Source organism: Zootoca vivipara, chromosome Z2, assembly GCF_965207765.1.
Source record: "Zootoca vivipara chromosome Z2, rZooViv2.hap1.1, whole genome shotgun sequence".
Taxonomy (NCBI): Eukaryota; Metazoa; Chordata; class Lepidosauria; order Squamata; family Lacertidae; genus Zootoca; species Zootoca vivipara.
In genome coordinates, this window is record NC_142585.1 from 42,159,021 (window position 1) to 42,172,519 (window position 13,499).

Sequence of the window (13,499 nt, forward strand, 5' to 3'; positions counted from 1 at the left end):
TCACTTTACTGTTCAGGGCCTTAGACAAGGATCCTCTCCCAGTCCTACCTGGAGATCTTGAGGATTGAACCTGGGACTTTCTGCATGCAAAGCTGTCGTTCTATTGCTGAGCTACAGACCTCATGTCAAACTATTTAAACAGTTGTAGCCCCTAGTGTGCACCACAGTGTGTGTGGAGGGGTTGTACTTGTTGGCCCTTGAGGGGTCCCTTCCAACTGTAAAATTCTGTGATTTGATGCAGAAGGCCCTTCGGTGCATGCCGTTGCTGCAAATCCTAGTTTTAAGATTCACCCCCTTCTTTGCTGATATTATTATTTATTATATTTTTATACTGCCCTTCATCCCAGGATCACAGCATTGTTACTCTCTTAAGGATAGAGCCGGCTGCTGCTGGAGGGTGTTCTCCGGAAGATACTTAGGCTTGGAGCAGTGGTGGTTGGTGCCCATTGGAACAGCAGGTGGCGCCAGCGCTAATGACAGAGACAACTAATTCTAGCTTTGACCCCATCCTGTTCCCTGCTTCTATGTAGGGCAGCAGTGGGCAACCTAAGGCCCGTGGACCGGATGCGACCCAATCGCCTTCTCAATCTGGCCCGCGGACTGTCCGGGAATCAGCGTGTTTTTACATGAGTAGAATGTGTCCTTTTATTTAAAATGCATCTCTGGGTTATTTGTGGGGCATAGGAATTATTTCATTTTTTTTTTTGAAAATATAGTCCGGCCCACCACATGGTCTGAGGGACGGTGGACTGGGCCACGGCTGAAAAAGGTTGCTGACCCGATGTAGGGCAACACAGGCTAAGGAGGAAGGTGCGTACAGTCTCCCCCACTGCCTTACATGGATGAAAGTAAGAAGACAGACAGGATGGGAATGGTTGAGGTTGGTTGGGCAGTGCCCCGTTTCCCCTCATGAACCAGCCTCCACTGGCTACAAGCCATTTAGGGAATTATGAACACCTTGAACCAGGTCTGGCTGCTGACGGGCAGCCAGCACAGTTCTTTAAAGAGCAGAGTGCCATTCTCCCATTTTGCTGCACCAGTTAGCAACCCAGCATGGCATTCCCTTCTGTGCCACTTTCCAGGGACCACATGCCAGTGCTGGGCAGTACCAAAGGCAAAAGTGGGAGAACTGAATGCAAATTTTACCCCCTCCCTTTTTTATAGTAGGCTAGTTTCTACACCCACACCTCCCTATTCTCTATCCAGTCAAGCAGGAAGAATAATCAGAGTTCAAGGACAGATTACAGGCAGGCAAAAACACTCAAGGGGGGGGCACAGAACAAGGCCGGTGAGCGGCATGACCTCAGCTAGAGAAGTCTCAAGGGCCACAGTGACCCCCTGGGCCTAAGATGCCACACTCCTATTCTAAATAAAAATCAGAGTGAGGGCAGAACAAAGGGAAGGATATCTTTAGTATTGTAAAGCTGTAAGCTGCTTAGAAGCCATGTTGGCATATCAACTGTATAACAACAACAAGAAGAAATTAATTAATAATATTTCTAGAATTAGTCCTCAGAAAGCACAGCAGTGTGGTTTCCTATTCCATCTCAAGGCAACACCTCCAGCCTCCACCCCTGGGCAACGCCTGCCTTTGAACTACCAGAATCATCAGCTCCACTTATTAAAAGAGGTTTTCAATTTCCCAAGGCTGCTAATGCGTTTATGATGAAAAGGTGTTTTATGGCCAGCAAATTAATTTTGTGGCGGTGAGGCTGCATGCTTAGAGGTGATTATGCTAACTTAATTAGACGTCGTGCATGTGATGAGGTCTCTGAGACGTTATATAACAATGACACTGAGGCACAGGGAAGGCTGGCAAGAGGAGAGAGGTGAAGAGGTCAGCTGAACAGGCATAAGGCTACTGGTATGTTTCCCCACATAGCCCTACAGAAAGCGATAAAGTGTATGATTGGGTGTAGTTTTAACAGGCAGTAATCAGGGAGAAAAGACTCTTAAGTACCTAAGGATGCAAGAGGAGCCTTGCTGGATCAGGCCAAAGGCCCATCAAAGTCCAGCATCCCCTTCTCACAGAGGCCATCCAGATTTCCCAAAGGCAGGTCCTGAGCCCAACAGCATTCTCCACACTTGAGATTCCCCACAAGTGGTATTCAGAGGCAGAGTGCCCCTGACGGTGGAGGTAGAACACCATCTTAATGACAAGTAGCCTAGATAGCCTTCTCCTCCATGAACTTGTCTAACCCCCCCCCTTAAAGCCATCCAAGTTGGTGAGCGCCACTGTAACATGTTTGGCTATGTGATGATCTGATAAAGTCAAAGCAGATGAAGACGATATCTAGCTGTGCCTTTAAATGTAGGATTATTTTATTCTATTTTGGGGGGGGAGGCTTGCGATTTGGATGGTGCCCCACATATCTGATTTTTATTAGTTAAAGCTTGTATCTCCCTGCTGGAAATTGCATGTGCAGGGCCTACAATCTGGAACTGGAGCAAAAGATTAAAACTTCCAGTGCTCCCCCTCTTACTAAGGCCCCAGTCTAGATTTGGCATCTTGTGCTGGCAATTTTGTGTTTTAATAAACAGCAGCCTGAAGACATAAGAAGCCATCTCATACAGAGAGCTCTGTAGTTTCTGGTTCCAAAGGCAAAGGCGCTTTGAAAGGAGATCAATGTTTCAGGTTCAGGACAATGAACAATGCTCCTGTAACTGACGTCAAACATCCAAGTTGTCTCAGCAAAGTCCTGGAGCAACTGGCTAAGTTTTATAGTAGGGCTTTGTTAGTCATTGACTGCCTGAGTTGACCTGTGAGTCCACCTAGCTCAGCCCTATTTACACTGACTGGCAGAAGCTCTTCAGGGTTTCAGACTGGGAGCATTCCCAACCCTATCTGGATGTACCAGGAAATGTACCAGGGACTTTCTACATGCAAAACAGAAGCTCTATGTCACTGAGTTACAGGCCATATTCAAAGACACATTTACATATACTGTATGTAATGTTAAGTTTGAGTTTCAGCCATATCTTGTTAACTAAAAGGGGATAGGACATGAAAATGTCCAACCACGGCACATATCAGACCACTAAAGGAGAGGAGCGGGCACTTAGAATCATACAGTTGGAAGAGACCACAAGGGCCATCCAGTCCAACCCCCTGCCAAGCAGGAAACACCATCAAAGCATTCTTGACATATGCCTGTCAAGCCTCTGCTTAAAGACCTCCAAAGAAGGAGACTCCACCACACTCCTTGGTAGCAAATTCCACTGCCGAACAGCTCTTACTGTCAGGAAGTACTTCCTAATGTTTAGGTGGAATCTTCTTTCTTGTTGTTTGAATCCATTGCTCCGTGTCCGCTTCTCTGGAGCAGCAGAAAACAACCTTTCTCCCTCCTCCATGTGACATCCTTTCATATATTTGAACATGGCTATCATATCACCCCTTAACCTTCTCTTCTCCAGGCTAAACATACCCAGCTCCCTAAGCCGTTCCTCATAAGGCATCATTTCCAGGCCTTTGACCATTTTGGTTGCCCTCTTCTGGACACGTTCCAGCTTGTCAGTATCCTTCTTGAACTGTGGTGCCCAGAACTGGACACAGTACTCCAGGTGAGGTCTGACCAGAGCAGAATACAGTGGTACTATTACTTCCCTAGATCTAGATGCTATGCTCCTATTGATGCAGCCCAGAATTGCATTGGTTTTTTTAGCTGCTGCATCACACTGCTGACTCATGTCAAGTTTGTGGTCTACCAAGACTCCTAGATCCTTTTCACTTACCCGAGCTGAACTGACTGTGGTAGAAGTGAAATGACTCCCAGTGGAAGAGACTGTGTCACTGCAGGACATCAACGAGTAGGAGTCTGTTCCTGTCCCCGAGGGCTGCCGGGCCTTCATGAATTCAATCTCCCTCTTCAGGACCAGATTGTCAAAGCGGTCAAGATCCTGAGGAGATATGACTCCCCTCACCTCTGACAAGAGTGAGAACTGCAAAGAAAGAAGAGAGCATTGCCACATGGCTGGCTATAATGTGGGTGTGCAATCTCAGGCCCAGAAGCCAAAGGTGGCTCTTCAGTTCTCTCTATCTGGCCCTCAGTGCTCTCAGCAGGCCATTACCTCTTACCCCTCATATGCACTATGGTATTAAGATATGGGGGATCAATCATAATAACCTGAAAGAACTGGAAGTGTGCCAGAATAAGTCCCTAAGGAATCTGCTGGAGGTTCCTAAGGTACCTCCCGATACCCCAGCTGCCTTCCTTAGCACAGAGGCAGGTGTAATGTTTGTAAAAAGATGTTTGTAAAAGAGATGGCTGCTTTTTGTATTATAAAAGGGTCCTGGATATGCCAGAGGGCTGCTTGCCTAGACTCTGCCTGGAGGAACAATGGAAGAAGGGTGATTGGGCCAAGTTAGTACAAGACCAGCTAACCTCAAAAAACCTGACAACAGATATTTTTGTGATCCCTGGAGTTAAATGATTGCTCAGGGGTTGGATTCATAAACAGAGTAACAAGCAAGATTTATCTCTAACCCATATCTCAAAATTCTCCCATTAGTCCTATTTGCTGAAATCTAACCACACCAGAGATCAATACTCGCAGTCACTTACCTTTGCCTCCCTGAGAACTGCATTTACAGCTCTCTGTTTTCAAACAATGCCTACATCAGTCTTAGATGGAAGATAGAGAAATGTTTAGGACTTTGTACTAAAATGCATTTAAGACTTTGTAATTGTGGGGTAGGTTGGGTAGAAGATCTCCCCCATTATATACTCCATTGTTAGCTCTATCAAAACCCCAGAAATAGATTTTTTGGAACAGATGCTGGCACCACTACAGGGACAGAACCCTGAAGTGAAAATATGTTGGCTATTATCTGACTATGATCTGTTTGTGACATATATAACAGCCCTATTTGCTAAAGCTGCTAAAAGTATTCATGCTAGCTATATAAAGGACAATGCTGAAGACTGTGCGGGCAATTCATTAATTTGACTTACTGTAAATCTATGTCTCTGGATTTCTTTTAACAGGTTTTAATTGACGTGGTGGATCTGTAATTGAATTTGTAATGGTCTTTAAAGGTAAAGGTAAATGGCCCCCTGACCATTAGGTCCAGTTGCGGACGACTCTGGGATTGCAGTGCTCATCTCGCTTTACTGGCTGAGGGAGCCGGCGTACAGCTTCCAGGTCATGTGGCCAGCATGGCTAAGCCACTTCTGGCGAACCAGAGCAGTTTACCTTCCCGCCAGAGCAGTACCTATTTATCTACTTGCACTTCGTGCTTTCGAACTACTAGGCTGGCAGGAGCTGGGACCGAGCAACGGGAGCTCACCCCGTCGCAGGGATTCGAACCGCTGACCTTCTGATCAGCAAGCCCTAGGCTCTGTGGTTTAACCCACAGCTCCACCTGTGCCTTAAGTGAAACACAATAAATTATTGATTGATTTTCTATAACATGGGTGGGTAACCTCAGTCCCAGGAGCCAAAAGTGGCTCTTCAGTCCTCTCTATCTGACCCTCTTTACTCTCACCATACCTCTCACTGACTCTGCCTCACATCCTCCTCAAGTGCTATGCCTGTTTGGAATTGTCCCTGACTTCTGTTAATGCCTCTCTCTTGCCAGGAGTGCAAGTGTATAGGAGTGCATGTGTATAGATCCCTCTGGCTTTTCTGTGGTTGAAAGGTAGACCAATGGCCAAAAATATGAATTACATCCATTGCTCCATTGACTTAGTCCTCTGGCCACGTCCATCAATGGAACATGGAACCTGAAAGGTTTCCCATGAGTGAATGCAGTCCTCAGGCTGAAAAATGTTCCCCATACCTGGGCTAGATAACTTTTTCAATTACAGAATACTTGTATGTAATGGTCAGATGACCACTCTACTGGCTCCTCACTCCTCACTTGTTGACCCAAGGTAGGGAGGGATGGGTGTATCTGTTTGATTCTTATTTTTCCAAGTTTAATTTCAATGTTCTACATTTCCATATGAGTGTGTGTGTGTGTGTGTGTGTGTGTGTGTGTCCTCATGAAAATTCAACAACATTTTAGGGCTAAATTTTTCCTAATACTGTATACACATTTTTGCAAGCAATTTCCCCTAAAATACTGCACTTTTGTATGTTATTTTCTGCTACATCTGCATTTTGATGTATTTTTGTAAACATTACTTGGCTGGAAAACTGCCTTGCCAGATTTGAAGAAGTGTGAATTTCAAAGGACTGCTATGTTTTCAGTTTGTGTAACATTTCAGAAAGAGCAAATTAGGTAGGCTTGCCTTTAAATGCAAGCTGAAGTGAAATTCTCTCCTCCTCCACCAATCCCTAAGCAGAGCACTAAATCAAAACTTTCTTAGGCTTAACCCATTTGTTTAGAGTTGTCCAATTTAATTCTGGCAGTGATCCTCTGCCCTTTAAATGCTGATTGAACAGGCAAACAAAACAAAACACAAAACAAGTGAAGACCTTTAGCAGGCTAAAGGTTTTCTGGGCTTAGAGATAAAGTAATAGGTAGAAAGTACCCAACACAGGGCAGAAAGTGCTGTTGCTCAGAAAAAGTTTCAGCTTCACCTGGAAGCCTTCATAACCCTTCTGGGTCAGGGAGAACCAATGGCTAGTCAGGATTGGTAGGGTCACTCAAGTAGCTTCTGTCTAGGGCACTGATGGCCAAACTTGGCCCTCCAGCTGTTTTGGGACTACAACTCTCATCACCCCTAGCTAACAGGACCAGTGTTCAGGGATGATGGGAATTGTAGTCCCAAAACAGCTGGAGGGCCAAGTTTGGCCATCATTGGTCTAGGACCTAGGCCATGGGTAGGCAAACTAAGGCCCAATCGCCATTTAAATCCAGCCCGCGGATGGTCCGGGAATCAGCATGTTTTTACATGAGTAGAATGTGTGCTTTTATTTTAAATGCATCTCTGGGTTATTTGTGGGGCATAGGAATTCGTCCATTTTTTCTTCTTTAAAATATAGTCCAGCCCCCCACAAGGTCTGATGGACAGTGGACCACCCCCTGCTGAAAAAGTTTGCTGACCCCTGACCTACCGTAGGCAATGTTCTGGACTGCAATTCCACTAGCTCACCACATGGGGCAGCAGCAAACTTAATCAATGGGTTCCTGCTTCCAACCATGCAGCTAATATCATTGGCCGTCTCCATTTCTGCCTGTCCGGCAGCAACAGATTACACAGGAGCACCTTATCAGATATAAAGAAATTGGCAGTGCTATTTCCATTGAATAATTTATCCAGAGCTGTGTAGGACCATCTACACAGCTGGTTTTCTGCATGCATAGCAGGAACCTCCTCACTCCTTTCTCATGCTCTGTCTTGATTGTGTGGACATAGGAGGGTTGACCCCATGTTAGACTGAATACATGGGGGGAGGGTAGCTGTAAGTCCATAGCCCCATAGCCACTACGTTCATTTCACACAATGAACCTATGTCTATGCCAACTGTCTGAGAATAAACTGTATAAGCACAATCAGGGACCCTGACTATTTGCAAGGATTCCTGATTGCATGGATGGAATCTGTGAGCGGATGCAAGCTGAGGATGCAAGCAGGTGCAAGTTTTGTTGGAACCAATGAATGCAAGCAAACCCTGTTTCCCCTTGCTCAATGCAGTGTGTAAACACTCATAGCAGAAAGTCAATAAAAAGCTGGAAACCCCTACCAGAACCCTGATTAGCTCATTATTCCACCCCCACCCTCGCAACTGGACCTCTCCCATCTAACCTTGGCATGAGTGTTGAGCAGTTCAAATAGAGCCATGACAAGAGCATCCACTGGAATGTTGTTCTCCTTGTACTCATCCAGGTAATAGCCCATGGTGGATCGCTCAGGTTCATTCAGGAGATGACGTGCTTGCTCCTCCAGCATCACACGGCTTTGGTTCACCAAGCTGCTCAGGGTCACCTGGGATCCTGCCAGACCTCTGTAAAAAGATGGCTGGGAGTGGGAGGAGAAGAAAGAGCTCATTAAGGGCCACCATCACCTGACTGCAGAAATTGGTTATTTGACCAATGCCACTTATAAATTTGTACATGAAGAAAACAGCATAATTGAAGAAGAACATCACCCTTTCTTTGGGTTGAGACCAACTTAGTTTTACTCAGAGAAGATTCATTGAAATTAAGGAGCCTAGGCAACTCATGCCCATTATTTCCAATGGATCTAGACTGAGTAGGATTAACATAAACTTTGGTTTCAGGTGAGCCATGTGTGTGCTCCAGATAGAAGATAAATTCCATTCTTTGGATAAGAGAAAAAGGACTGCTGTTTCTAATACGGCATTGTCTTTTTGGGGGGTGGAGTTTACTGGGAAACATAGAGTTGAATGTAGCTTTCCTCCACCCAGTTTCTTGCTTTAATGTCCCACAACCTCTGCCTCATTTGGAGTGCCCATGCGTCATAATATGGTATTGCTCAAAAGGCAATGCTGGAGGGGTAGGGGACAATGACAACCCTCATCCATTAAAATGGGACTTGTTTCCCAAGCAAAGCCTTATTCATGCATTTTTTTATATGCAAGTGTACTGGACTAATGGGAACACATGAGCTAATCCTGCCCCAGAAAAGCTGACTTGTGTGCTGGGCCTTGTGTGTTGGGTGCCATTTTTTAAACAAAAAACAAATATAGGACTTCTGGTCAGTTAGGTGGCTGTGCTGTGTGACATATTGCATGCCAGTATGACTTGTCAACTCAATGCCCTCCTGATGTTGTTAGACTCCAACTGCCATCAGTGTCAACCAGCATGGCCAAAGGTCAGGGGTGATGGGAGTTCATTAAGAATATAACAAGACCCTGCTGGATGCGACCCTCCTTCCCTGGAGGTTTTTATCATAGAATCATAGAATCAGAGTTGGAAGAGACCACAAGGGCCATCCAGTCCAACCCCCTGCCAAGCAGAAAACACCATCAAAGCATTCCTGACAGATGGCTGTCAAGCCTCTGCTTAAAGACCTCCAAAGAAGGAGACTCCACCACACTCCTTGGTAGCAAATTCCACTGCCGAACAGCTCTTACTGTCAGGAAGTTCTTCCTAATGTTTAGGTGGAATCTTCTTTCTTGTAGTTTGAATCCATTGCTCCATGTCCGCTTCTCTGGAGCAGCAGAAAACAACCTTTCTCCCTCCTCTATATGACATCCTTTAATACATTTGAACATGGCTATCATATTTCCCCTCAACCTTCTCTTCTCCAGGCTAAACATACCCAGCTCCCTAAGCCGTTCCTCATAAGGCATCATTTCCAGGCCTTTGCACAGCCTTTGACCATTTTGGTTGCCCTCTTCTGGACACGTTCCAGCTTGTCAGTATCCTTCTTGAACTGTGGTGCCCAGAACTGGACACAGTACTCCAGGTGAGGTCTGACCAGAGCAGAATACAGTGGTACTATTACTTCCCTTGATTTAGATGCTATATTCCTATTGATGCAGCCCAGAATTGCATTGGCTTTTTTAGCTGCTGCATCACACTGCTGACTCATGTCAAGTTTGTGGTTTAAGCTGAGGTTGGATGGTCATCTGTTATGGATGCGTTAGTTGAGATTCCTGGATGCAGGGGTTTGGACTAGATGGCCCTTGGGGTCCCTCCCAACTCAATGATTCTATGATTCTTCATAAAAAACCAATTAAGCAGCAGTTAAGAGGGGGTTTACCACACCTAGTCTCTTGGATCCTAGTCTAACACTCTTAACTATGACACCACACTGGCTTTGGAGTTCAGCTTATCTGGAGACACAAAGTTGGCTGTCCTGGAAGTAGCCTGTGCATTCTTTCCTGCCCTTTAATGCATTTGATACCCAGGATGATTTAATACCAGCGGATGCACTCTGCCACTAAGCTACTATCCTGCCCCTCCCATACAAGTCTCTTTCCCATCTCATACTACGTCCAAACTCCAAAAATAGAAGGTTCATTATCCTGCCTTGCATTCAAGTTTCTGGGAGAGTCTCTTCAACTTTAAAATTAGAACCTTTGCATAATTTTATTTTTGCATTATCCCTTGATTTTTAGGCTGTTCTTTAAAAATAAAAATGGGCAAAGAACCTTCATCAGCTGCCGGCAGAGGAATGGAATCAGTGGGAAATGTAGGAGAGTGGCTAGCAGACATTGAGCTAGAAACTGTAATTGTAAAGCATTCCGCCATTAAAATCAAGCCAGTTGCTTTCAAAAGGTTTCAGAGTAGATGGCTTGCTGGTGGGGAATCTTTTGGCCCTTGGAATAATCAGCAAATGTTAACACTTGAGCCTGATTGAGGAGAAGGTCCCTTTCTTGTTCCTAGCCAGGATTCCATAAGACCCCTGATGATGGCAGCCCAATTCATTTAAAGCAGGAATAGGGAGTGTTTTTTCCATTTAGGGAGCCACATTCCCTTCTGGGCAACCTTTTGGGGGCCATGTGTGGTGTCTAGAGAATGTTTGAGAATTCTGACGAAAACCAAAATGGAAGCAGCGGGAACTGCTGCAGTTTGCATGTTTCTCTGTGGTTAGGAACAGAAATCATTCAAGTGAATACAATCAGTATTTATTCACCTCAGTATTAAGCCTGCAAATATGTAATGAATGACGTTTTCAACATTGTTTCTAGGTTTGAAATGGGTATATATGTAACATAAATAGCTACATAATTCTGAAACTTACATAGCTTCAGTTAAACAGTGGATATTGAGATGATTAACATACTGTCTCTAGGGGAAACCATATAGCAGCAGAATGGAAACAGCATTGATTGTGGTGTATACAGGTCAGAATGGAAACTGCAGGCTTCTTACATCCCTAGGAGTGGAGAGTGTTTTTCCTCTGGAGGTGGGGCTAATTCCCATCTAGCCAGCCTTCTAGTGGCCACATGCCAGTGGTGGGCAGAGCCCGGGCAAAAGTGGGCAGAGCAAAGGATGCAAATTTTTCCTTTGTACAATAGACTAGTCATTACACACACCCTCATGCCCCTATCTGTCCTCCTACCAGGCAAGCAAAAGGCACAATTTGAGTTCAATTAAACATTCCAGTCACATAGAAGAGAAGTGTGTTCTCCACTACTGCCCAAGAAGGCAAAACTAGATCTCACAGCCTTAGGCTGCAAGAGAGGAGACTGTGGCTCACTATGAAGAGAAAGTTCTTGGTGGTGTGAGCAGTTTGGCTAGAGACCCAATTTCCTTAGAGGGGTGGTTGCCCCTTGCTGGAAGCTGGAGACTCATCTGTTCAGGATGCACTGGGCAGAGGGATGGATTTGGATGCCTACAAGCACCCCTGAAATTCTATTAATCCTGCCATTGTTCCAACCCCTAGAAGTTGGTAATCCCTGGTAGAACACCTCAAAACCTGGAGGCTCCATTTCGTATAATATATTTTTTAGAAGATTTCCCTGTGTTCTAAACTAAACCTTTCTCAAAGCCATCTTCCCCTGTTGCTCCCTAGCAATTAGTCCTTGGTACTCTCTGAAATGATGAGGGGAAGGGTTGTAGTTCAGCAGCAGGGCACTTGCTCTGCATGCCTGGCATCACCAGTTAAGGCGGAGAAGGTCAACTGTCTAGAATCCTGGAAGCCCCTGCCAGTCAATGAAGACAAGAAGGATCAATGGTCTGATTCAGTAGAAGGCAGCTTCCTAAGAGGAATATTTATGAAAGGAGACACAGACTTTGCATCTATTTCACTACTGAATAATTTCCCTTGGGAAAGATACTCAGAACATGTGAGGAATAATTCATGAAAGTATAATTGCACCTAATGGATTTGCTTCTGGCATTCTCCCCCCACCCCACTCCCATTTTTGTGCTTCCTTCTATTTTGTTGCTTGAGAACAAAGTCGCAACTGCTGCTGAGGTTGAAAAGATGGGATAGGCACAGTTGTGAGTTTGCTGTGTGTGTGTGTGTGTGTGTGTGTGTGTGTGTGTGTGTGTGTGTGTCAGGCTGTATGCCAGAGTCCCTTCAGTTTCCTGGATGCAGCAAGGATTTAAATTGCTGGAGAGCCAGATAAGTTTATTGGTAATGGTCCTCTAAGAATGGACCCTTAAGGTAACAAAGGAAGTGGCTCTGTGCTAGACTGCAAATGGGTGGGGCTCCCTCCTTCAGCTCACTGGTAGTTAGAAAGACAAAGGTCAGAGCTGAGGTGCATAAGCTAGAAATTAGAAAAAAGTTGCAGGATGGGAAGCCAGGGAGTCAGAACCATGCCTGATTTCTGCTGGAATCCAAATACAGGTATGTGGTTATGGGAGTAGCAAGACCTTCTTTGGGTGTTAATTCTGTAAGTCCCTCCACCACAAGCTCAGATTGTATATAATAATAATAATAATAATAATAATAATAATAATAATAATAATATATTATTTATTTATACCCCGCCCATCTGTAATGTAATGTAATGTAATGTAGTGTAAAAAAAGCCATATATCATAAAGATGCCACAGTCTGCTGTCCCTCATTCTGAGGAAACCAAACCCTGGGTCCGAGCTTGGAACCCTGGAATCTCACAGTGCTCAGAGATTGGGGTAGCATGCAACAGTGCTGTTCCTTTAAGGGAGGTCAGTCTCTAGTGACCAAAATTGGAAAGATCAATGGAGGATCACAGAACAGTCCAATGTACTAATAGTGAACTCCTCCTCATCAGTTATTGGATCCATGCACGGGAGAGGCATCAGTAGGCTTAGGGAGGACCCTAAAGGGCAACCCCCCCACACACACATAAAACAGCTTAGTGTGGCCCAAACATGATATGTGGACATGAAATATTGCCTGACGGTTGTGGGGAAGGGAAATGGAAAATTGGGAGAATTTGCCTAATCCTCCTTTTTAAGTCATTGAAGCTTGTGGCCATCCTGTGGGAGAGTTCCAAAGTTTAATTATTTGCTGCATGAAGAAGTACTTTCTTTTAACTGTCCTGATTATTTATTATATACTATACTATTATATACTAACATGAGTCTGACCAAACTGCGGGAGGCAGTGGAAGACAGGAGTGCCTGGCGTGCTATGGTCCATGGGTTCACAAAGAGTCGGACATGACTAAACAACTAAACAACAACTAGCGCTATGACAAGCTTTCCCCCTGAACATCTGAATTACTTCTCAAAAAGGCACAACATGTTGCAATCAATCTCTTGGAAAGTCGTGTCCAGGTCATTTTTCCAACTTTATATCCAGTTTCCTACATTGCTTCAGCAAGTTGTAATTATATATTTTTAAAAATCCTCGTGAAAAATTCTTTAGCATTTTAAAAATTCTTTAACAAATTTCTCATCATGAACACATTGCTGCATACCAGTGTGACTAAACACATTTTGCAAGTAATTTCATCTAATATATCTGTACAGTATGTTATTTTCAAAAAATGCCATGCATTTTAAGGCACATTTCCCCATAACACGTGGCTTTTTGTATACATTGGTTGAAGAACTGCATCACAAAATCTGGAGAAGTACAAATTACGATAGTTGTATTTCTGTTCACATATTGACCTGTGAAGTGTAAATTAGGTAGTTTCTCATTCAGCTGCAAGAAAAATCTAATTTCGTTTCCCTCCGTTTAACTCAGAAGTACATGACC

The 13,499-nt window shown here is 44.5% G+C and overlaps 1 protein-coding gene across 4 annotated transcripts in view; it reads right to left on the reverse strand.

The window, feature by feature from the left end:
• WHRN (whirlin) overlaps nucleotides 1–13,499 on the reverse strand; it is a 104,677-nt gene that overhangs the window by 16,713 nt on the left and 74,465 nt on the right. For all 4 annotated transcript variants that reach the window (XM_088665011.1, XM_088665009.1, XM_088665012.1 and 1 more), the window contains exons 6-7: nucleotides 7,695–7,907; nucleotides 3,733–3,939 (exon numbers count right to left, since the gene is read on the reverse strand). In XM_088665011.1, the coding sequence (XP_088521137.1) occupies nucleotides 3,733–3,939; nucleotides 7,695–7,907 (420 nt within the window). The remainder of the gene's footprint in view (nucleotides 1–3,732; nucleotides 3,940–7,694; nucleotides 7,908–13,499) is intronic.